The 24,736-nt window shown below is 40.2% G+C and overlaps 1 protein-coding gene across 8 annotated transcripts in view; it reads right to left on the bottom strand.

The window, feature by feature from the left end:
• The window catches only part of Dscam4 (Down syndrome cell adhesion molecule 4), a 50,553-nt gene that overhangs the window by 10,651 nt on the left and 15,166 nt on the right, over positions 1–24,736 (bottom strand). For all 8 annotated transcript variants that reach the window (XR_010653901.2, XR_010653902.2, XM_017078710.4 and 5 more), the window contains exons 4-21: positions 23,923–24,044; positions 23,767–23,825; positions 18,022–18,098; positions 17,556–17,745; positions 15,090–15,255; positions 11,300–11,390; positions 10,770–10,857; positions 10,520–10,668; positions 9,876–9,999; positions 7,568–7,695; positions 6,839–6,975; positions 6,018–6,160; positions 4,969–5,130; positions 4,224–4,368; positions 3,273–3,709; positions 2,875–3,028; positions 1,455–1,572; positions 258–420 (exon numbers count right to left, since the gene is read on the bottom strand). Coding sequence is in view for 6 of the 8 variants with exons in the window: in XM_017078710.4 (XP_016934199.2) it covers positions 258–420; positions 1,455–1,572; positions 2,875–3,028; positions 3,273–3,709; positions 4,224–4,368; positions 4,969–5,130; positions 6,018–6,160; positions 6,839–6,975; positions 7,568–7,695; positions 9,876–9,999; positions 10,520–10,668; positions 10,770–10,857; positions 11,300–11,390; positions 15,090–15,255; positions 17,556–17,745; positions 18,022–18,098; positions 23,767–23,825; positions 23,923–24,044 (2,653 nt within the window). In the remaining 2 variants the exon portion in view is untranslated. The remainder of the gene's footprint in view (positions 1–257; positions 421–1,454; positions 1,573–2,874; positions 3,029–3,272; positions 3,710–4,223; positions 4,369–4,968; positions 5,131–6,017; positions 6,161–6,838; positions 6,976–7,567; positions 7,696–9,875; positions 10,000–10,519; positions 10,669–10,769; positions 10,858–11,299; positions 11,391–15,089; positions 15,256–17,555; positions 17,746–18,021; positions 18,099–23,766; positions 23,826–23,922; positions 24,045–24,736) is intronic.

Consider the following 24,736-nt stretch of genomic DNA (forward strand, 5'->3'; position numbering starts at 1 on the left):
TATATAATATATTGTTTTGCCTATTTTTAAGGTGTTTAAAGATACTTTTATTCTAATATCATTGAATTTTTTTAATTTTGAAGTCTACTTTAATTTTTTTTGCTTTAGAAAACATAACAAATTTTTTGTAAATGTATCAAAAATGGTGCCATTGCCTCCTAAATTTGTAAAAGTGTAAAACAAGTGTAAAATTTAAGTTCCTCATCCTAGATCTAACTTTCTTTAATGTCTAATAGCTTTAATCTACTTGTTCTCACCTGATATCTGTTTGTAATAGATGTGGTACTCCTCGATGGGACTGTTTCCGGCGAAGGGCTGGCTCCAGGTGAGCTGCAGGCTGCGCGATTGCTGCGAGTTGATGCGGAGGTTCTTCGGCTGCTCGGGCACCTCCTGCACGATGAGCTGGATGGACATCTCGTCCTGCCAAAAATCGAATGGGCTTGTGTCAGTTTCGCCTAGCTATTCGGTTGATGACTATGATGATGATGATGGTGATAGTGGTGATAGTGATGGTGATGGTCATGGTAATGGGGACGGACTTGGGCCGAGTTGGCGCATTAAGAGTTCATTTGCGCCCAGTGAAAGTCATGACAGGCAGCCAGTTGCAGCTGCTGTTTGAGTCTCATTCAAATTGCCATAAATTAGGGTTAACAGTGGGGAGGGGGGTGCGGAATTTCGGGCCAACTTGCAGACAGACGGGGCTGGGACGAAACTTTTCTGACAGTGTGTGAGTTGTGCGTGCTGCAGGTTGGCAGGCGAACTTATAGATTACGTACACCCCAAAAAAAACGTAATAAATAATTTATTAAATGTTGTTTTACAAAAAAAATTTTTGTTACGCTCTTTTGGAATTAAATTGTCCAGAATTTTAATGGACAATAAAAGTTATTCGATAAAGAAACACGGTTGCTAGTGTATTTTTTCATAAGTTAAAATTAAGATATTAAATTATTTAAGCAGCTACTTTGATTAGAGAATAAAGTTTAATAATTTTTGAGGCATACTTTAAGGCACTGTGATATTTTGATAAATATTGATTGCATTTTCTTCTTAGTCAAATAATAAATAAGTGGATAGGGTAATTATTTTTTCTTTAAATAAATAATGTTGGGTGAATTTTAATAGCAATTCTGTTTTTTAAATAAAGGTCATAGTTTTCGAAGCATACTTTTAGGTACAATCTATGTTTATTTTTCGATGAACACTGCAGATATTCTCTTCTGAACGCATATTAATTTTAAGTATATTAAACTAAACTTTTTCCCTGTGTATCCTAGTGATTTATCGCTTTTACAGAACTGACTACGTAGCAGCTACCGATCGAAATGAACTAGAGCTCGGCCCAATTCCATTAGTCCAACGACAGTTTGATTTAAGTCAGCCCAATGCGATACATAATAATATCACGGCTCCGATGTCGAGTGCCACACAAAAGTGTCAGCCTTGCAACTTACCTGTCCGAATGCATTGCTCGCCTGACAGATATAAATGCCCGTATCCTGGCGATATGTGTGCGAAATGCCCAATTCGGAGACCATTCCGTCGTCGAGCTCTTGATCTCTTATTGTGTAGCTGTGTGTGTGCGTGATTTATATGCAAGTAAATGCATTTAAGAGACGCGGTGGCCAAAAACACAGATACAGATGCAGATGCGGATGCGGATGCAGTTGCAGTTGCAGTTGCAGATGGAGATGCAGATACGGATACGTAGATGTGAATACGTGTTTGCGCAACGTGAGCGATGCAATGCAATTTTATAACAATGTTTTCCACGTTGTTGTTGTTGGAGTTGTTTTTGGTGTTGGTGTTGGTGTGCCAGTTGTAGTTTTGTTGACAAAGACGAAGACATACGAGTCCGAAATGCACACACAGATACGCACATGCACGCGCACACACGTGGCATTGGTGTGCGTGTGCAAATGGCATAAATAAATAAAACGCATGTGCATATTCAGTTGTTTGCCAAGCCAAAGGCAGGTGGGTTGTCGTGGTGGTGGTGGTGATGGTGGTGATGGTGTGGGCCGGAAGAAAAGAGAAAGCCGGAAATACATATACATTAAAACACTTACGATACACAAATATAAATACAAATACACAAGGACACAAGTGGGCACTAAAATGGAACTGAATCTTAACTATAAGCCCAGGAAAATGGCATTTCTAAATGGCAACTGCAGGCTCGAGTTTTCTCTGCCTTGCTGGCAGGGGTTTATAAAGTTTTTTAAGAGAGTATACTTGTAAAAAAATAGTTATCAACTCAAGAATTAGATTATATTATAAGAGCACTACTTTTAAGTTTAGATTACAAATTCTAGTCTGACCTATATTACAATCTCTCTTACTTTACCTCCACATAACTTATAAGCTTTATATTTTTAAGTGATTATGGATATGAACCTATCCATCTATATTATTTCCATTGTTTTAAAAGGACTTTCAGTTTTAAAATATTTTATAAATTGATATATTAAATCAATCTTTAAAGCTCATGCATCCCCGACTTTTTTAAATAAATCCAGTTGGTTAGTCGAAATTTAAGCAAGCGTGATATGGCCATTAGTAAATACGAGAAGCTGCTGAAAGCCCTTGATTGGAGTCTGGAATATGAGAATTCCTATTGCGAAAATGTAAGGCAGACACCGAGAGACTCAGAACTCATTGCCTGGCGAAAATTGAGTTAGGCTCTGGCCAAGTACTGGTATCCATTCCCATTTCTAGGACCAGAACTCAAACCGAAATCCGAGCAACGACAGAACTCCTTTAATTAAAACCAATTTGTTGTTTGCAATCGACTTGGAATTGATTTCGCCAGACACGCAGACAACCATGGGTGGGGAAAACTCCCTAAAAGGGGGGAAGGGGGGACACTCTTACCGGGAATCCAGCGACTCGTCGAGATACTGTTGCGTTGTCTGGATTTTCCATTTGAAGTCGATGGGATTGTCGCCCTGCACGTTGCACTGCACATGGACCTGCTTGCCCTTGGCCACCGAAATCTGTTTCGTCTTCGTCTGAAAGTGGGCGGGCACTGGGGAGTACGGAAAGAGGCGTGGCAGTTGGCTTTAGGTGTGTTATATGTTGTGTGGCTTAAAATTAATTAAGGGGCAATCTATTTTATATAACCACGTTTTATAATGTAGTTTCATGCAAACAATTATATTTATTTTTAGCTTCTTTTAAATATTCAGAGGTTCCAGTATGACTGACTTGTTTGAATTTAGAATAATATTTAAGGATACTATGTTATCACAAATTCTAAAGGAGGTACTCACCATTTACTTTGAGGAACATGACCTTGCTCACGCCTGAACCAATATTATTCTTGGCTTCGCACAGAAAATGACCTTGCGACTCCTTGCTGATTTTCTTAAAGAAAATGGTTCCGTTGGGAAATAGCTGCACAGTGGGCTCGTAGAGGAAGTCCTTGTACTCCCCGGGCGTTGGTCCAATGGCCTTTTTCCAGGTGATGGTTGGCGTGGGATAGCCCGATGATTGGCAATGGAGGAGCACGTCTGCCCCCGCCTGGGCACTGGAGTCCTTTGGCTCCAGGATCCACTTGGGGGGCACATTTACGGTCAGGGGCACGGTGAATCTCTCGGTGCCCGCCACATTGCTCGCTATGCAGGTATAGTTCCCCGAATGATCGGAGGATATGTGCTCGATGACCAAACTAGCCGAGTACTCGTCCAGGCGCCGGAACACCTCATTGCTGTGAAAAAATATTTGAAGAATTTAAAGGGGATCTTTAAGAGTTGGTATAATATTATAAATAAATGTTTTTATATTAGGTGCAAACAACTTAAAGCAAACAAATATATCTTAAAATTTTTTTAGATGAACCAAATGCGACTTAATGTTTTTAAACTTCAGTAAAACCTTTTGTAAAATTTCAGATAAACCTTTATTTTTGAAAACATACTTATGTATAAAATCAAATAATTATCATTAGAAGTCGGATTATATATTAAACAATTTTTTAAGCATTCGTTTTCCTGCGAACCTTTTTGATAACAACATTTTTGTTAGTTTGTAATAAGTGTGTAATAAATCAAATATCTCTGGAATTTTGATGGTAAAAAATTGTAAACCTAAGTTTAGATATAATTTTTTCGAAAGCTCCAAGGAGAAAAATTTTGAATTGCACTATAACATTTTCAAGGCATTCTTAAAAGTTAAGTATATACAATTATGAGATGTACATATACATTAATAAGAGATCTTACCCAGTGCCGATCAGCGGTTTTCCGTTGCGTTCCCAGCGAAAGCTGACGGGCAGGTCGCCCTCGAGGATCTGGCAGGAGATGGCGGCGCGCATTCCCTCGCGGAGCATGTTCGTCATCGCCTGGATGGGCATGATTTTCGGAGGCACTGAAACACGGAAGGAAGGAAGCCATAAAACATGAAACACAAATCGTAAGCCCAAAACATTTGGCTAGTAAAAACTTGGAGTGTCGCAAAACCGGCTAACAATTGCCATGGCAGTTGGCTTGAGCACAAAACCCAGTGAGCTTGATAATCAAGGAGTACGGGTGGGCGTTTGGAGGCAGGGTAGTGCCAATTGTGGGCGTGGCACTCGCATCAATGCAGCTGCGGCTTAGCAACAGCTGCCGAGTGAATTATTATAAAGAATGGGGAGTGGGCGGCGGCGGATGACGAGGCGGAGTTGCCGCAGACAGAACACAAAAGTCAATGACTTCATTGTGGGTCTGCTGGGCCCACTAGCAGCCCCCTAGCCACCCCCTTAAACCACCCACAAACCACCCCCTGCATGTGCATTAACTGGGAAAATAGTGGCTTTTGCTTTTGCTTTTGCTGTTGCGGCTGCATAGTTTCGTTCGCCACTCTAATTGGAATAGTTTCATTGTAGCAGCTGCAACGGCTTTTTGCAGCCTCTACACATACTTCTACTTCTATTTCCACTTGCACTTCTAATTTTAAATATTGGAAAACACAGTGAAACCCACTCACCCAGCACTTGGATCTCCACATTTCGCCGGGATGTTTGCTTTTGTTTGTTCTGGGCCATGCACGTGTAGGTTCCCGCATCCTCGAGGCGCTGCAGTTGCTCGATAATTAAGGTGCCATTGTTGTAGGCACGCTGCCTGCGATTTATGGGCAGTGTTTGGCCATCTTTTTTTTAACCACCCCACCATAAAAAATAGAAGAAAAAATGGGAGAAATTGGAGAAAGCGGAGCGAGGTTGGCAATTAATTTGGCTGCCCACATAAAACAAACTTATGCGATTTATGACTGGCCATATAGCATTCGGTGTCTCTACTTTTTTATTTTTTTATTTTGTAGCTAGCTTAATTTATTTGCATGCACCCGCACAGGAAGACAAGTTTTTTAAGAGCTTTTTGGTTAAGAAATAAGCAAAAATAAAAGCGGATTTATAGATGCAGCCTGGGGGAAATACATGAAATTGTATTGTCTTTGAATTTATACTTTCAATTTATTTTCTACCAGGTAAATGGATATAAATGTACTTCTTTGGTATTCTATAAAACTTATTAAAAGAAAATCCAGTGAGCTGTCAACTTGATATTTAATGCACTACATGTTTCAATATTTAAACACCTCAAATGAGAACTCGCTAGTGTATTTCTTTCTGCGGGCCTTGACTCGTATATATTTATGATTATTATATTTCTTTTCGGCAATATTCGCCATGATAAACACGAATTCATGTTGACACACTCGCTTGCAAACGCGCAAAGATAATAATTAAAAAAAGAAAAAAAATCCAGAACATGTATTCGAATTTAAATTTTATTTCGCTTGAAACCGAAAGAAAACAGTTTCGAAAAAATAACGTTCATTTTTTAGTTTTAATAATTTTCACTGATATGCGCAATAACAAACATACCATTTTTAATAACAAACAACTGGCCAAAAGGCAAATAGGCATAAAGCAAAATATCGAAATGACCAAAAAAAGATATCCAAATATATATATGGCAAATATCGCATATCCGAATGGAAAGATATATATGTTTATACATATGTATATGGCTCACCTCGCTCCCAGTGAATTTTATCGATGGGGTAACCAGCCACGGGACATTTAACAATCAAATCAGAGCCAGAAATCCCAGTTATTTTTGGCATTTCGCGTATGTAAGGCAATCCATAGATGTTCACTTTGGCGCTGTGCGAGACTCTGGAAATAAAACATTGGCAGACGTTTAGTTATGCGGTGGAGATGGGATCGTGAAGGGAAAATAAAAATAAATTGGCATAATTTTCCTGAGAATATAGGGAATTTTTGTGGATATTTTATCTCTTGAATTTATGATGGGTTAAATAAGTATAAATATTTTCTGAGAAATATTTTTTTTGGTCTTCTACTCGAAATTCATTACTTCTAGTTTAAGAAATATCATAACTGGTAGAAATAAGAATCATCATATTTACTATAATTGATCTAAAGCATATATGAACTTAAACTTCTTTACTTTCAGATTTTTATAAACACTTTTTGATTAATAAAACCTCTTAGTCAAACATTATATTGGTTTTTCGTGTCTGGTTTTAGACAGCTCTTCCATCTCTAGAAGGCAGTTGTCTTGGCTCAGCAAATTGTTTGGATTTTATGCCGCTCCCCTGCCTGCAAACAAGGCCTGGCCATTGTTTCGTTTTTTTTCCCCAAGCCTTTTATATATTTTTTTTCTATTTGTGCCTATGCTACAGCTAAATTTATGATTTAGCATGGAAATGCTTTTTATGCCCCTATCGGAGCCTATGCAACATAACCAGACCATTCAGGCGATCCACCTCTGTCCCTATAGGAAAGTGCTCTCGAAATGTGTGTTTTATTTATGGAACCGCGGCTACTCACTTGCCAATTGCATTCTGGGCCGTGCAGGTGTACTCCCCGCCGTCCTCCTCCTTGACATTTGATATATTCACGTGGCTGATGACATCGTCGTGGATGGTAACATATTGACCCACTAAAAAGCGCGAGCTGTCTGGTATCTGAAGAGGGGGATTCGTCGTTATTCGTTATACGTTATCGGAGTAGTGGGCCAATTAGCAAGAGTCCTTCTCGAAGGCTCAGGGGGGAAATCACGGAGAAATGAAAAAATCATGTAAATCGAATTGATTGGAATTGTGCATAAAATTTGCAGAGCTCCGAAAAGTGGAAAGTCGGAGTGGGACTCTCGAAAGGAAAATGAAAATTTATGCAAATAAACGAAACAAATCCCTGCAAAAATATAGCCAGGCCAAAAGGAAAAAGGGCAACAGAACAGAAATTCTTGAAACGAAAAAATTCGAGTGGAGCTGTGGAAGGCCAAAGCAAAAGATGGGCATCCCAAGTATGCACTTGGTTTTTGAGTATTTTTTTTTTTGTTAGGGAGATGTTTTGCTGGGCAAAAGGGAAATTCGGTTTCTAAAATATTTATGTATACTCTAGAAAGACGGAGATGAATGTTACTGGCATAACAGTAACTGTGACAAATATCTAGGAATCATTTTGGGTTTAACTATCAGCAGATGCTTGGCGGAAACGGAAGTACTGCCTGCATTTCCGCCTCAAGCTCAGCAGGAGTTTGGCGGCTAAACTCACCGGAAATCCGTCCAGGGACCATGTAAATTGAGGCAGTGGATTTCCGGTGGCTACGCACTTCAATGATACCGTGGGTCCTGGCTGCAGCGTCTGCTCGGAGAACCAATAAAGCAGTTCCGGCGAGGCATCTGAAATGAGCATTAAACGGGAAGGACGAAAGTCGGGGTGAGTCGGTTTAAAACTTTGCTCAAATGAGGAGGATTCTGTGGGAAGGACGTGTAGGTCTGTCTGTCAATCTGTGGAAGTTTCATTAGTGCCTGCTGAAAAGGATCTGCTGCTGCTCATGTGCTCCAGGGTTTGGGCTTGTATCCTCTCCCCGGCTTCAACTTTACTTTTTTGATTGCAGAAAGATGATTGCATCGATGGCTGGCTTCTTAATTATGCACATGAATGAGTCACTGCTGAATGGGTGTGGAAATCTTCATTAAACTAGCATTCAAAGGAACTCTCAAACTGTAAAGGACCCAAAATAATAAATAAGAAATGGCAGAAAAGGTTATTGGAAATCTTATGAACATGTCATCTTTCACCATCAGCTTTAACTATTTTCAAGTGATTTTTAAGTTAGAATTTATAAGGTATGCATTACATAGATTTTACTTTAATTTGATTCTCAGCAAACTAAGTTTATTATTTAAACTTCAACTTAAGCGTTTAAGGGGTTTAATGGAACTCTTTGCTCTGCATCCTAGAATACTTCAATGATATGTGGCATAAGCAGGTCTACCATCTCTCTTAAAACATTTTGTTAGCCAAAAGCAGATTGCACATTTCGTTGGCACAGCATTTGCTCAGTTTTCATTGCTTTTCCTTGCGAATTGCTTATGTGGAGCCAAGGCAAACGGAAAATGCATTTGACAAGCGAGCAAATGCTATCCAGCTGATGGAAATTGTATCAATTTCCTCTGGATTTTTCGGCTCTGCTTTTTCCAGTTATAAGCTGCCATATTTATTTGCACTCGCACACACACATTCCCACACCATGGTGTACCATCCAAATACTGTTGCACCGTTGACACAATTGCTGCCATATCCGGCCTCTTAATGGCGCTTTTCTCGGTGGTTGCGAGTGGGTGGGGGGGGGGATGGGCTTTTAACACCCGAAGGCAAAAGGGAAGGGGGTATTCCACTTCCGGTTGCCGCACTCTTCCCCCTTTTCCCCCCTCTATTGTGCGAAGCATGCCAATAATATATCGAAATCAATTTCCGCTTGCGCCTAAAAGCAAATCACAAAATGTTCGCAAAGCGACAAAGCGCGAATGTGTCTGCTGTGATGTTTATGCGACATGGGATAACGAGATTACACAGATATAAGGGCTATTAAGCGGATTATCCTATCAATCTTGTGGTTCGAAGAGAGAGAATAAGAATACATAAATTACGATGATAGGTTATTGGGAGAACATAGCTAAAAAGTTATACTTTTTATTAAGACAATCTGACTTAATGCCTTCTGAAATAAAAATCATGTCTTCAGACCTTGGCCATATCATTTTAAAGTTAAAAATAAAATTTAGCAAGAATATTTTACCGATTTTTAGCTGAAGGTTTTAAAAAATGTTGGAACCTATGAACAGAACTATAAACATAACGAATGTTTTTTATTAAAACTCGTTATACAAATTAAGGTGGAGTTTCCATCAAATATAGCTTTCTTAATTCTGGTTCTTCACATATTACTTGAGTTAATACCCCCACTAAACTGCTAGCATCTTTATCTCCCCATCGTAATACAGATGATCCCAGATTTGAGTTAATCGTACTGAGGCCACGCATAAACCCCTCAAAGCGTACTGATTCATCCTGCTCCGGTTTCATTTGAGTGGGTGAGTGTGTGACAGGCCCTAAGGAATTCAAGCGATACAATGTGTTCCCCCATCCATGATATCCAACCCCCCTTCAAAGACCATGCCCATGCCCCGCTGTTTAGTGTCTGCGGCTAGATTTTTAGTGCTGGTAATAAAATTAAGTCGTCGTCGCTGCGTTTTATGGCCAACTCCTCATTGTTGTTGCCCCACTGTGATTTGTTGGCATGGCTCTTGTTGTTTTTGTTGTCGGTGAAAAATGTTAGCAATTTGCTAAATTAGAAAATAATGAAATGCAATTATGACAAACATTTATTTGTGCGGTCTGCGGTCGTCATTCGCCGGCTTCGAGGAGGAAATTACGCTTTTGATTGAGATGAAATGTTTCGGGGGACCATGTGTGTGTGTGTGTGTGTGTGGGCGGTCATAAGTGGTTATTAATGGCCATAACGATGGATGGCCAATTTATTAGCCCGAGTGGGCAGGGCAATATCATTACTCACCGCCCAACTGCAGCTCGGCGGTCGATTGGATCTGCTCCCACTCGTTGGACACGAAGCACTGGTACATGCCGGGGTCCTCCTTTTGCACCTTTTTAATAATCAGCCTTGGTGGATCGGTGAGGATCTGAAAAGGTGATACATAAAACAAGAGAAAACGCTATAGTCGATGCCATTATAGAGTCGAATCATAGAGTCGAATCATGTAGTCGAATCATAGAGTCGAATCATAGAGTCGAATCATGTTGTCGAATCATAGAGCCGAATCATAAAATGGATTCATAGATTCGAGTCATAGAGTAGAATCATAGAGTCTAATCTTAGAGACGAATCATAGAGTCGAATCATATAGTCGAATCATAAAATCAAATCGTAGATTCGAATCATAAAATCGATTCATAGAGTCGAATCATAGAGTCGAATCATAAAATCGAATCATAGAGTCGAATCATAGAGTCGAATCATAGATTCCAATAATAGCAAAATTAAGATTAGATAAAAATTTTATAATATATTTTCTATATTTTATAAAAATTGAAATGAATATTTTCCACATACGAGCAATCTTGAAAACTGTATTATTAGGTTCTCTATTCGAGAGCTTGATAGCCAGTTGAATTATGGATGATATGGGAGTGCCTGCTCACCTCAACACGATTGTCCCTGAGTATGGGTTTGCCGTCGTGCAGCCAGTTGACGTCGTGGACCGGATGGCCAGAGACAATGCATTGGAATTGCGCATCCTTATCGACATCGACCGTCTGCACCTGTGGCTGCAGGTGCGCCGTCAAAGGAGCTGTGTTTGCAAGGGGGATGAGAGAAGTGTTTTGAGTACCCTTTTCATTTTTTTTTTGCTGCCATCACGACAGACACACAGTGAAACCCAGACCCACTCACCTGTCACCGTTAGCGACACTTGGATGGTCTCCTCGCCCGCCGTATTGTTCACCCAGCACAAATATTTTCCACTATCCTCGAGACGTGCCTGCAATGGACGAAATCAATTGGCAATCAGCAGGGTTTCCCATCCTATCCCTTCACCCTTTGCCCGTCTGACTATGTCCTTTATGGGTTCAAAGAAAAAATTCCTGGGTGTGCTTTTGCATATCAAAGAAATCCTTATATTTAAGATGAGAGGACTTTTTTGGTACTTGAATAAATTTATTAAATTTTTAAATATTTCCTTTTTTATAGTCAAATAAAATTATACTTGAACAGATCTGGGTCTCTTATTTTAGAAAATGAACAGCAAGTCGTTTAAATAGTTAAGGATCATCTCTTATTTTGGAATTTTAACACCAATATAATTAAATATTTATTTATTAATAAAGCTCTGGTTCGGGGGACTAGTCAAAAAAATATATTTGTACGAAGTATGCAAATGGGGTAAGTACAAAAATTGTTTTTTTCCAGTGTAACCTACGCACCTTGGTGATTTTGAGGAGCCCGGCGGATACGATGGTGATGCGTTCGCTGAGTTGCAGTGGCAACAGCTGCTCGTTCTCCTCCTTGAACCACCTGGAAAAAAAGAAGAGGATGACAGGGAGATGAAATGGCGCCCAAACAAAGGACCAAAAACCAAGACAAACACGGCGGAAATCGGGAATCGGCAATCGGGAAATTCATTTCCGCTTTATTTACCCAAGATTTTGACAGTTGAACGCGAGTGGCGCTCGCGGGCTTTAAACCAATCAAAATGACGATTGAATTATCAATAATTTCGCTTCGCCTGTTTCCGTTCATTTTTTTCCCAGCGCACTGCACGTATCTTTTGATTGTTGGCTTGTTGTGCAGGTCGAGGTCCACATGCCAGATGAAATATATTTCAATAGTTCGTAAAAATGATTGCACTTAAGTGGGCATAACGAGGTTGGATGGGGTGCGGTATGGGATTTATTTATACATATATGCATATGCATTGCCTTATTTAACGGGTATTTATGTTCGGATTGCAGATGTGCCGGGCATATCGAATGCTTTATTTGTTTTGGCACAAAGCTTTGGGGGAAATAGAACGAAAATAAATGAAACGTCTAGGTTTCAGTTTTGTTTTCCAGATTCATCATATGCCAGAAATTATTTTTATTTAATTATATAACAACGAAATAAAATACTTATATGTAGCCATCATAAAAGGGTATTTTTTAAAAACTGCAAATTCGATTTGCGTTCATTTTTCAACCAAAAGAAATCGAATACTGGCGGTAGTTGAAGGTTGAAAATATCTCAATTGCGTAAATCAACAGATATTTTTTTCATTTTTATCTGGTGCGCGTGTCATAATCTGCTTGATGGCTGAATATTTTCAAGGCGCACATATGCAATCCGATTTTTTCCCCATAAAAAGTTATTGATTTTAATTCGGCTTTAATTGCACTTGAGTGCATTTCTCGTCTTACGAGGACGTTGCAGCAAAGGCATGCCCATTTGCCCCTGGCATGGCATTTCTTAATTAAAATCAGGGAAAATGCCGAGCACGCAATGCATGGGTGGTTGAGGGGTGGGGGATGGTGGGTAGGATTTCCAGACTCTGAGCTATTTGCATATGAAATGCTGTTAAATTGGAAATATGGTCAGTGATTATCAACAACTGCATCAATATGGCACCGGGAGCTGAATGGAATCGACAGGACTACAAGGAATACAAATGCACACAAAAGGCACAAAGGAATTGCGAGCGAAACAAAAGCGTCACTCGCCCGAAACTATGCAATGAAAAAAGGATTTCAAATACGAGCCAGCGAGACAAAAACACCGAAAAACAACAGAGTTCCATGGCACTGAGCAACAACATGGCCAACTATTTTCACATTTATGAGCCAGGACCTCCAGGTCGCCTTTGGAAAACAATGCAGAATGCAGCGGCGGCAAACAAAACTCATCGCCTCCCGCGCGATTCTTTTTTGGGGATCCTTGGTTTCTCTCTGGGCTTTCACTGGGTTTTCTCGGGGCTTTCTCTTTCTCGCCACAGCAGGGAGACATCAAATGAAAGGCACTCGCGATGTGGCACATCCTGGGCGCATTTTTTATGCATGCAGCCCGAAGGACGAAGGAGCCTCGGAGTGTAAAAGTTAAGGGAAAATCGTAGGACAGCCATGAACCGTGAGGCGCCAGCTACAATGGCATATTACATGGCATCCTGCTCGGACAGGGATGGTATGGGGATCCATATTCCCATCCCCCACCACATGCATGTTTTAGTGCCCGAAAATCGCCATGATGAGCCAAGTGCCAAAGTGGCCAGTGTATGTGAATGAATGACAGATTCCACCCTCCTCCCTTTTATCCTTATCTTAAAAGTGCTAAAAACTTGAGCGACGTTTCGGAAAGCCATTTGCCATTTCGGCCATAAACGCCGCTCAGCTTTTGATTGATTTGTGTCCCTGACAGGGAATCCCCCGGCTCGCGTCAAGACAAACGCCTACGAAAGATTGGTCCAATAAACAACTTTGATGTACGTAGGCGCGGTCCAAAACTGGCAGCTGTTCACCGTACTCCAAAATGGCCGTAAGCAAAAATTGACGGACGCTAAAAAAAGACCCAAAAAATAACCAGCCAGCAACGTATGCTATAAAGTTGGCCAAGATTTTACTGGCTTGGAAGGCATCTTTTTTTAATGTTATGTAAAACTAATCGCAGCTTGAAATGAAATAAAATATCTCTTCTTCCAATACGAAACTCTTTATAATTATATTATTTTAAGATTCAACAAATGAATAGAATTTAAACAAGGAAGAAGGCTATAGTCGAGTACCTCGACTATCAGATACCCGTTACTCAGCTAAATGGAGATATGCAAGCAGCAAAGCGAGATTAAAATGCGCCACCTACCGGCGGTATACAGATTTAAGCGTTATGGGCGTTAGAGTGGGCGTGGCAAATTTTTTTTTGGATCAATCGATAGGTATCGACGAGACCAATACATTTCAGTTACAATTTTTTATCTAGCATGAAAATTGTGGGCGTCACAGGTTTTTGCGGTTTGTGGGCGTTAAAGTGGGCGTGGGAAACTTTTTTTTGAGTCAATCAATAGGTAATGACGAGACGAATACATTTCAGTTAAAATTTTTTATCTAGCATAAAAATTGTGGGCGTCACAGGTTTTCGCGGTTTGTGGGCGTTAAAGTGGGCGTGGCAAACTTTTTTTTAGGTCAATCGATAGGTATTGATGAGAACATTACATTTCAGTTAAAATTTTTATTCTAGCATCAAAACTGTAGGAGCCACAGTTTTGGGCGGTTTGTGGGCGTTAGAGTGGGCGTGGCACTCTACTGAAACAAACTTGCGCTGCGCAGGAATCTCAGGAATCTGCGTGCCTAATCCCAGTATTGTAACTCTCATAGTTTCCGAGATCTCAGCGTTCATACGGACAGACGGACAGACGGACAGACGGACAGACGGACAGACGGACAGACGGACATGGCTAGATCGACTCGGCTAGTGATCCTGATCAAGAATATATATACTTTATGGGGTCGGAAACGCTTCCTTCTGCCTGTTACATACTTTCCGACGAATCTAGTATACCCTTTTACTCTACGAGTAACGGGTATAAAAATTCAATATATCTTCTTAATCAATTTATCTGTAGTTTTTTGCGTTGTCTTACGAAAACATAGTTCTTTATCTAATCTAAATTTATATTTTCATGAAATTAACTATAAATACCTTCGAAGACTGTTTATTTACTTATCAGTGTCCTTCCTAAGTGCCTAATCATAGGCTTATCCCCTATTATCCCTTCCAAGCCCAAAGCTGACCTCCCTTGCCCCCATGAGAATCGCATAGAGAGGCTCTGCGGGATTCGACCTAACCCCGAATTCGACCCACACACACACAGGGCCGTCCGGAGGGCATTCCTTTGCCGCCGAGCGTCCCACATTTTGACAATTTGGCTGACATTTTTATTATGATTTTTTCTGACATCGCGGGGCCTTACATTTTTTTATGCTTTTCGGTTCGTTTCGCCGCTTTTTTTTTGTTGTATTTGCCGAGAGCGTTAAATATTTCACATTGTCATAAAGTGTGCGCCAACTGCGGCTGCGGGTTGGATACCGCCGAACCCACTGAGAGCTGCGTCCTGCGTCCTGCATCCCAATTTCCCGATGTCCCGATGTCCCGTGTCCTGTGACATGGCCACGTGTACCAAGTGCTCCTGCTGTTCTTGTTGATTTTTTCGCGCACATTTTCGCGATGTGGTTGTTGTGTTTTACTCACCGATATGTTGGCACCGGATGTCCTTGAGCTATGCACGGCAACGTTGTTTGGCCATTAAGGACAACATGCCGCATCGAATGCTTCTCCACGTTGATGCGCGGCTGTACCATGCCCTTGGGCTCTGTTACAATAATGCGGCCGGGATATGTGGAAATTTGTATTTCACCTGGGGATGAGGAAAAAATGGAAAAAATCCAGGGGAAAAACGTTGAAAAATATGCGAAAAAATTGCTCAAGTGATGCCAGCTGACAGTGGGCCCCCCGTGGCATTTACTTAGATTTAAAGCGCCCCCCCCCCCCCCCCCCCCCAAATTTATGGCATGTCCTGCGGTCCCTGCCAAGGGTATATATATTTTAATTAATTGAAAGTAAATGAAAGCAATCAACTTGATTGCTAGAACCACCTGGCTGCCCCTCATTTTGTTGTTATTCCTTACTTGATGGTTCCTTTTTTTATGACTGGGAAAAACCTTTATTACAGATGCAGACAGGACACGCACAGCTCCTAAATTAAGGCAAAGGCAGGGGCATCGGAATCGGAATCTATAACGAACTTTAGAGATATCGGACAGCTGCTGCTGCTGCTGCATAATACACAGCCTAACTCGATTCTGCATCTTCATTATGGGGGCCATTGTTTGGCTGCTACATGTAGGGAAAACCAGGTTCCATTGTTTGGCTGTCGAGTTATTGTGCTAAATAAATGGATTTTTGGTTTAAATTGTAATTACGTGAGGAGGTGCCTAAAAACCGTAGCTTGCTTTTGTGGGCCAGGTAAAAGGATCCAACCAAATGCAGCATGCGCCGTGCTTGATAAATGAATTACTCATGACCGCTACACACATCCTCCATCCTCATGTTACACTTTTAATGAGTGCCACTCCAGCGTGTTTAGGTGGTTGCCAAAATACGGGTGTTGCGGGTGGGGGAATCCCCCGAATTAGCATTGTTTCGCCCAACTAATATGCAGCTCATAATTTCCACTTTTGGCCAAAACTGGAGCGCAAACTTGCGGTTTTTGCGGCTCGATTCAATTTGATTAATTAAGCAAATAGTTGGCTATAGCTGGTGAACTGGCAACCACAAATGACCCGGGGGCGAAAAAGCCATAAAACATAACCGGAATATAATGTAAATTCGGCTTTCAAGATGCAAACACAGAGCAAACTGTAAATAAATCGGACAAACAGAAAGGAACATTCGTACAATCACTTACATTCGCATAAAGAAAAGATTGAAAACGAAAAGAATAAAAGGGGTTTTTCCCTTTTTTTTCAAAGGAGTGAACTTCTATCGTATTGATTGATGATGTGAAATATGCGCACAAAGGCTAATAGAAATTCAGCTTAAGCGCATTTTCACACACAATAAACTTCAAATAAGGGAGAGAATTTATCTCGGCAGGATCTCACGTATTGACTGTGTCGACACACACCCAGAATCAGTTATACATATATATTATATATCTAAATCTACATTTGTATGTACGCATGGAGGAGATTCAGGAGATTCCATTTTGGAGCAGAACTCCCCAGAGCTCAATGCCCTTTGCCTGGCGATTGAATGTCACGCATCATAAATTATGCACAAAACGACAAATTGACTTTGGCCAAAGAGGACAAACTACTTCTTGTTTGCTGGGACTTAAGTAGAAAAGACAGAAAAAGGCACAGGCCAGTGTTTATTCTGGGAATTAAATTCTCTGAGCAAAGTCTTCTAACAATAAAATTAGAAAGCCTTTAAAGGAGGTGGATAAAATAATATAGCAACAAATTGGATTGATCCCAGATTTGATTATGTAGGTTTTATAACCAAACAAGTATTCGCCTGGATTTTTTAGAAATTTAGAGTCAATAGTCCACTTTTTAAAAATCTGTGAAGGCTTTTCAAACATATTTAAGTTAAAGCTCTTTGAAATATATTTTTAGGAGCTAAATTAAATTAAATTAAGCAGAGTTGCAAACACAATAAAATTTTAAGGCAATTTTGATATGTGAGTTCAGAAACACCACTAATAACTCCAAAATATTAAATATTAAAATCTTTATATATTGTTTTAACTCTAGTCGTATACGGCCTGTAATTTTAAAGGAACATAAAAAAGGGTAATGTTTATTTTGGCAATTAAGCTGGTGAAATTAAAAACAACCTGACCATAAGAGGCTTTGGCTATAAGAATGATATATGCTGGATTTTCAGCATGCTTTATGTATAAGAAAAAAGCTCCTTAATTGTCGTGGCAAACACGGTGAGTGCCGCCCCACAAAACGCCCTTCATTGGTTATTTATTCAACTTAATTATAGCTGCCCCACCCAGAGCCATCAGTGCGGGACTGATCCGTAGTCCTGAGTCCGGGATGTCCGGAGTGTCCGAAGTCCCCAGTCCAAAGTCCCCAGTCCGAAGTCCGGAGGAACTCATGCATCGCTCAGCTGGACGATTAAGCTGGCAATGCGATTATCACGTACCTGTCAGTCTATTTACAGTGCGGCATGTGTAGCTTTTGTACGCATCATTGGGCCCCGCATTATTTATGTACAATTCGCCGTTCGATAGCACCGTGTACTTGCCGCCGATGTCCGTGTTCGGATACAGATGCATCCCGGTGTCCTGCACCCAGGCGGTGACTATCACGAATTCCGACATGTAGCTGGGCACCTGTGATAATAAACAGTCGAGTGGTGGGTTCGGGATTGGGATAAGCAAATTTGATGAGCGCATTTTGGTGGGTTACGTTGGTGGTGGTTTTGTGGGTTTTGTGGGTTTACGGATCAAGTAAATGGGATTTGTGGGCTAAGTGAATTTTCGCGCGGTGTGTGTGTGTGTGTGTGGTGACTAGCCCAAAGGCAAGGGCCACAAAATCCCGCTGACATTTTGGATGATGGATGTGGATGGGGTTGTGCACTGGGAGAAAAGGGGAGGGGTTTCGCTTACCTGACACTTTAGCACCGCCGTGTTGCCCGTCATCACGTATTCGTCGTGCACCTGAACCGCGTACTTCTGGTTGACGACTGTAACGAATTAAAAAGCATATTTTATGCAAATTGCTTTGGCTTTTTAGGTTAATGTGGCTGAGTGACTGAAATATTGCGCATACGCGCCGTGGCCAGCATCTGTGGCCCGTTGAGTTCAAGAACAAACCGAAGCAATTATGTTTACCTCCCACTTGTTTTTTATTAGCCAAAGGACCTCGCATTGTCCTCCTTTTTTTTGTGTGACTTTTAATTTTTAATGTGGCAGGACCACCACATAAACAAAAGAAAAAGGGATCCGCTTGGCTGCGACAGCCGAAATATGTGCCACATTAAGTTCAGTCATTCTCGGGTTACCTTCCCCGACCAAAAAACAAAAAGGAGCCCCTTTTGCCCTGACATGTCCAACACATTGTGACACTTTACAAAAGTGCTGCCGTTTGTCAGCCAGACGAAGGTTGTTCCGTGGGCGGAAAAGGGGTGGCATTGGGTTGGGTTGGGCTGGATTGGGGGGCGGGATGGGGATAGACGGGCGACAAGGCCGTTAAAAAATTGGATTTGGCAATTTGAGTTAAAGATTTTTTCGCTCTCCGTGTCCATGCCGCGAGCTTAGCGCGAAATTAAGAATGACAAGGATGCTAACAATGAGAGAAGTGAAGCTGGCACAGTGGTTTGGAGGTATAGGAAAAATAGAAAAACAAATTAATTTTATTTAAAATTATAATATGTGGCACTTTTGAGCATCCTATAAAAAAATTTATGATCCAAATTAAATATTTTTGATCAACATTCTTTGGTTTTTCTTATAAATTTTACATTAAAAAAATAAATTGCACAGAATTTTACAATATTTGAGTAGATGATGATTTTTCTAGAATTTAAAAATACCATCTAATCTTTATGTATATTTTTTAAAATAAAATGAACCTTTTTAAACTAAAGAAATTTGATCTTAGATTAAAAATAAATTTTACAATTTTTATAGAAATTTATAAAATTCACGACGTTTACTTTTTTAAGTGTAGAACCGAGGTTCATAGTGGTGCAATTTAGATAGTATAGCATTTTATATGCACCGAGGGCTAGAAAGTGTCTTAAGAAATATAACTCCGATTTTCAATAATATCTTTAAAGTTAGAAGTTTTAAGGAAACAAATTGTTTACACAATAATATTTTTAATAATGAATATGTGAAAAAAATATAAACAACCATTAAAAATGGCATAATAATATTTCATGGAAAACAAAAATATGTTAAATAAATTTTTCATAAACCTAAAATTTTTAACTTTATTTCGTTTCATATTTTCTTAGCCCTTTGAACCACTGTGCTCCTGGACAAATGCTTTGCATTTCAGTTAAAAGCTAAGCTCAGCTTCAGGTCTGCTTGCTGCTGGCAGTTGGCAAATTAATTAAGACGGACAAAGGCAATTGCCAACTGGCGTGCGTAAAGTGCGTTCCAGTGTTAGTCCCCCCCCCCATTGGGACCCTCCTTCGAGGGCTAATCGTAAATAGATTAGGTAGCTGCCCGGCGGCAACCCATCCCACAGCCCTCGTTAAACCGAAAACCGAAACTTATCCCAACTGAAACCGCTCTCAAATGCTGCTCACGCTTGGCTTTTTCTGGTTCGGCGTTTGTTTGCCAACTTTAATATGCTAAAATTGGATAAAAGTTTAATTTGAAAAGTTGTTGTTATTGTTTGCCTTATGCCCTGCTGTTGTTGTTGTTGCTGTTGTGGTTCTATAACAGTGACTGAAAAAACTTTGTGACAACATTTTATTATAATTCCTCTGGCCGCTCTGTGTAGTTTAGTACAATTTTGTTTTTTGTATCTTCATTATTTGTATTGCCAGACTCCCGAACAAACGCCCAATTTTTTGTGCACTTCCGTCTTTTTCTTTATTTTATTTTTTTTTTTTGGTGTAGAGTTTTCTATTTTCAGCGACTGGCAAAGTTTTTTTCGCCTTTCATGTTGCATTTTGCATGAGAATTTTGTAGCTGAAGGACAGGGGCGCCCAACAATGTTGTCAGGGGGGGCGGTTGCTATGCCAAAAAAAGAAAGGGGAGCCGACAGGACAGGAACAGGACAGCTGGGCAGGAAAGTAAGTATGAAAGCTAAGTTTATAGTCGCCGCACAAAGTAAGTGCAAAAAGAGAGCGGGCGACATTCGCTGCACTCGGATTTTATGCGGAAATTCATTTCCGTTTTGTTTTGTGTGTGGAAAAGTTTTTCCTTCAGATCGGTGGGATGGGGGGGGGGGGGGGATTTTCTGGGAGTGTGGGTGGGAAATTTATGTTTATGATGTGCGTGCCGGAAAGATGCTTTTGGTATGCCTGTCTTCGCTGATTTGCAGTTATTGTGCGGATTTCACCCATCCCCGGAATGTTTTCCTTCTTTTTTTTGGGTGTCACTTGGACTATTAAATTACCATTTGATGTGGTTCTGATTGCAAATATGAAATCCAATGCGATTGTAAGTGCATTCAGGAAAATGCATCAAAATCAGTTGATAGTGCCTACCAAAATTATGTTGAACTAGTTTTTTGAAAAATAAAATTAATCATATTTTTTTAAGGTTCAAAAATGTATTATAAAGTAACATAATTTAAACCAAGGATTTGAAAAAAATATTCAAAATTTAAACTAATTGGCCATATTGTTTTCATAATAAACGTGAAATTTTTGGGTTTTTAAATGACAGTGTGAATTAAATAAAAAGAGTAGCATTTGATATGAAAAGTACCAAATCTAAATGTGATTTGTCACAAAAAAATTCAATAATATCGAGTGTAATGTAATGTCAAACCCTAGTAATTTTTTTTGATAGTAATTAATACCATTTATATGACAGTTTTGTATATTTTTAGCCTTAATATCATTAAGCCCTAACAAGAATTTCCATAATTAGGTAGATACCATGTGAAAATGTGACAGGAAACAGAAAAAAAAATAGCCTCAGCCTCTTTTTTCGGATATTTGCAGGTATGCAAAACTCACCGAACTCCGTATCCTGTTGCCGACTCAAGGGGAATTAGAAGTGAACTCCGGTGGGTAGCATCCCCAACAATGTGCATTCAACTAATTAGAAACAAATTACGCAGGTTTCATACACAAGCAGCCAGCGGCAGTCGAGCAAACTTTCCTAGCTCAATCACAAACTTTGCACAGAATCTTGCAAGGATGTGCCAAGGACTTTTCTATGCCACTGTACCACGGCACTGTATAGTATACATGGCATAGGTATACCTATGCATGGTCTTCCATCTGAGGGTGCTCCTGTGCGCTTTTGTTTGATGAAATGCAAAAGTGCAGGAAAAGTCAGCGCTGAAAAGTCGTGGCAGCGGCAACTTTGTGGCTCCCAGCATCATTCATCACTGTCAGCAGAACTTCTGCACCCAAAAAGGGGGGATTCTGAGGAGGGGTGAGATGTCCTGTGGCATGACAAAACCAAATGCCAGCAATTGCGTTTAAGCTTGACTTGAATATATATGGGGGGGAATTTGTCAAGGAGTTTTTGCTGCAAAGTTGCGCTAATTACGCGCACTTAGCCAAGTCCCTTCAACTTCTGGGTTCTGGGTTCTTGGTTCTTGGCTCTTGGTTCTCGTTCTCCAAAGTTCTCAGGGTTCTGCCAGTACCAAGACCCCAAGACCCCAAGACATCAAACTAAGCGCTGCCAATTAAAGAAGGCGACTCCCAGCGAAATGCTCACATTAGCAACAGAATTACTGGCCAGCAGAGATCGCAGATTCTGCGAGAACTTTTGCAAATTAGGCAAAACGTTTTGCGCCAAATCTACGCGCTGTCAAATTGTTCAAGCGGAAAGCTCTCTTTTTCGGTTGGGAGGGGAAAAAACAATTTCTGGCGCACATAAAAACCAAGCGGAAACAAAGGGCAGGGCAGAAGGGGAGAGGTTTACGGAACCCAGGCCCAAAAACCCAGGGAGACCGCAAATAAAATAAGCCGGCGGACATGGCGTATACGTAACGTTGAGTTAGCTGCTGAAAAATGGCCGCCGGACGTTGGAACTTTGCATGGACAAAAGGCTACGCATGGCATAGTATCTGGTGCATATGTATCTACACTACACATATGTATGGGGTTTGGGTATATACATATGCGTGGGCTCCGACTCTATCTTAGATTTTTGCGGTTGCGACTTTGTGCCATTTGTTTCGCTTTGAACTGACTTCCCGTGGTCTCCACGCTCCTTTCGTACTTTTTCCCCACCGTTACCGTCTGTTAATTAAACGCCAGTCCAAAACTCAAGTGGACCCTTTGAGGATTAGCCTTTGGTCTCTGGCAAAGCCCTAAACCGAAGCCCATTTGTATGGCATATCTTTTATGGCCATTGCTAATTGTTCTTCTTCCCCCGAAACCCCTTTCTTTGGCCTTTCTGGCCAAGTGGAAGTGCCCAATGAGCCGCAAAATCTATGCGACATGTGATGGCAATCAAAAAGATTGCCTTGCCGGCCTGCGATGGCCGAGTTTCAGTTCATTAATGCAGTTTAGCGAAGAATGAGAAAGTTTTTCGGGGCAGTTAGACATCGCTTTTGGGAATATTCTGGCTTGGCTGTTTGAATATTGATGGTGGGAGCATGTCTGATGACTATGGAATACACTACTTAATGATAATTAAGTGCACTGTTATTTAAATAATTTCTAAAGATTTAAATATTTAAGTAAACAAATTATTAGGTACTCTTGCCTATTTAAAGTTCTTAGCACTATTTAGATGGATAGATAGAGTCACCCTAATATATACCTATTTTAAAGATCCTGTAAAAAATGATCTCAACCTATATTACTATTTAAGATTTTCAGTGTATAAGTTATTGTTTCTTTTACTTGTGAATTTTTAGAAGATATACAAAACAAATTATATTTTTCTGCAATTCTTACTGCAATTTTTGCTATAGAATTTAAAACATTTAAATTATAAGAAAAACATCTTGTTATATTTCTATGATTTGTAATTCATTCATTTAAAAGGAATACATAAATGCTCACCATATTTTGGGGTAACTAACTATTTAAGATTTCTATATTTAAGTATGTTTTTAATTACTTGGGGGATCTTAGAATATAGTTCTTTCTGCAATTCGATTAAGTGCTGATTTAAAATTCACTGAAAAAAAAGAAGTATATATTTTTTTAACCTTCCTTCTTTAAATTCCACGTGTGACCCCAAGTATCCTTTTAGGGTATCCACCCCGCAGTCAATTCTCACACACTGAGGCGCCAAATTAGCGCGGAGCATACCATTTTTTTCCGCTCGGCTTGGATGGCATTTGGCATTTGGGGGGAAATGGTGGGTTCGGTAGGTTCGGGGGATAAATGGATGAGGAGGGAGCAGGGTGATGAGATGGCGCCTGGCCGACAGCATTTGCCGGCAGCAATAGTAATTAAAACTTGCGTTGCCTGCTTTTAGGCTTCAGCTGGGCGAGATTGGGATGGGGATCGGAATCGGGATTGGGATTGGGAGTCGAGTCGAGTCGAGTTGAGTTGGGCGACCCCGGGCAGCGCGAAAAACTTTCCAATTAGGCCAAAGTTTTCGACAACCACAACAACAACGACAGCGCCGAAAGCCAAACTCACTTCGTCAGCACAAATCAACTCGGTGGCTATAAATTCCCAGTGTTTTTTTGTTTTATTTCTCACTCGCTGGTTGTGTTTTACGTAAATTAATTAAAATTTATTTTCAACTTACCGCCGCGCACATGAACCTCCCGGCTGAGCACAGTGCCCACCAAATTGCGCAGTTTGCATCTGCCGGTTTAAAGGACAAAGGATTAACAATCAATCTGTAGTGGGGGCGGGGTTTTATGGGGGTTACGAGGAGGGGGAAACCCATTCCGGGCCTCACCTGTAGACGGTGGCGTGCACCTCGTGGCGGTACTTCTCGGCCGTAAAGGGATAGAACATCATGCTGCCATTGGAGAGCTGGAACACCATGTCCTGCTGCGGCGGGATGGGGGTCCATTCCACCTGGGTGAAGGAAAGGCAAGATGTGGAAAAGGAGCACTCAGAAAAATAGTTATGAAAATCTATGTAAGAAGGAGAATTTTTAAAGGTACAAAAAATAATGATCAAATGTAAGTAGATACTATGAAATAAAATAAAACAACTTATTGACAAGCAACTAAAATATATTTACTATTTAGTTCTTAAAATTGTTAAAATAGTTTTTAAATATTATTTGTAACTGTCTTAAAGTATGCAGTAAATAAAAATAAGTCGCCTTTTTGAATGAATTCATTGTACTATTGAGCACTACATTTATTGTTGCATACTTTTAGACACCTAAAATTATTTTCATATGCGATTTTAAAACTGTAGTGATCGGAATAAAATATGTTTTATTTTTTAAAAAGGATTAAAATAGTGAAAAACAAAATATAAAACTAGGTATAGTTCTGTGATCTTTAATTTTCAATAAAGTAAACCAAAAAATGTATTAAAAAATTAAAATTTAACTTAAAAAAATTATTTGAGTGTCAAATTCAAAAATAAAATGCAAAGTGTGAAAAGTAATTTTCTAAATAAAAATTTCTTTGAGTGCTTTTGGGAGCGTTTAGCATTTGTTTGTTGGCCAGTCAATTAACTTGGAAATGAGCGGAGCCAAATGCCGCACAGCCATGCATAATTAAGCAGCAATATTAAATGGCGAAGGAAAGGAG

Source organism: Drosophila suzukii, chromosome 3 (assembly GCF_043229965.1).
Source record: "Drosophila suzukii chromosome 3, CBGP_Dsuzu_IsoJpt1.0, whole genome shotgun sequence".
NCBI lineage: Eukaryota > Metazoa > Arthropoda > Insecta > Diptera > Drosophilidae > Drosophila > Drosophila suzukii.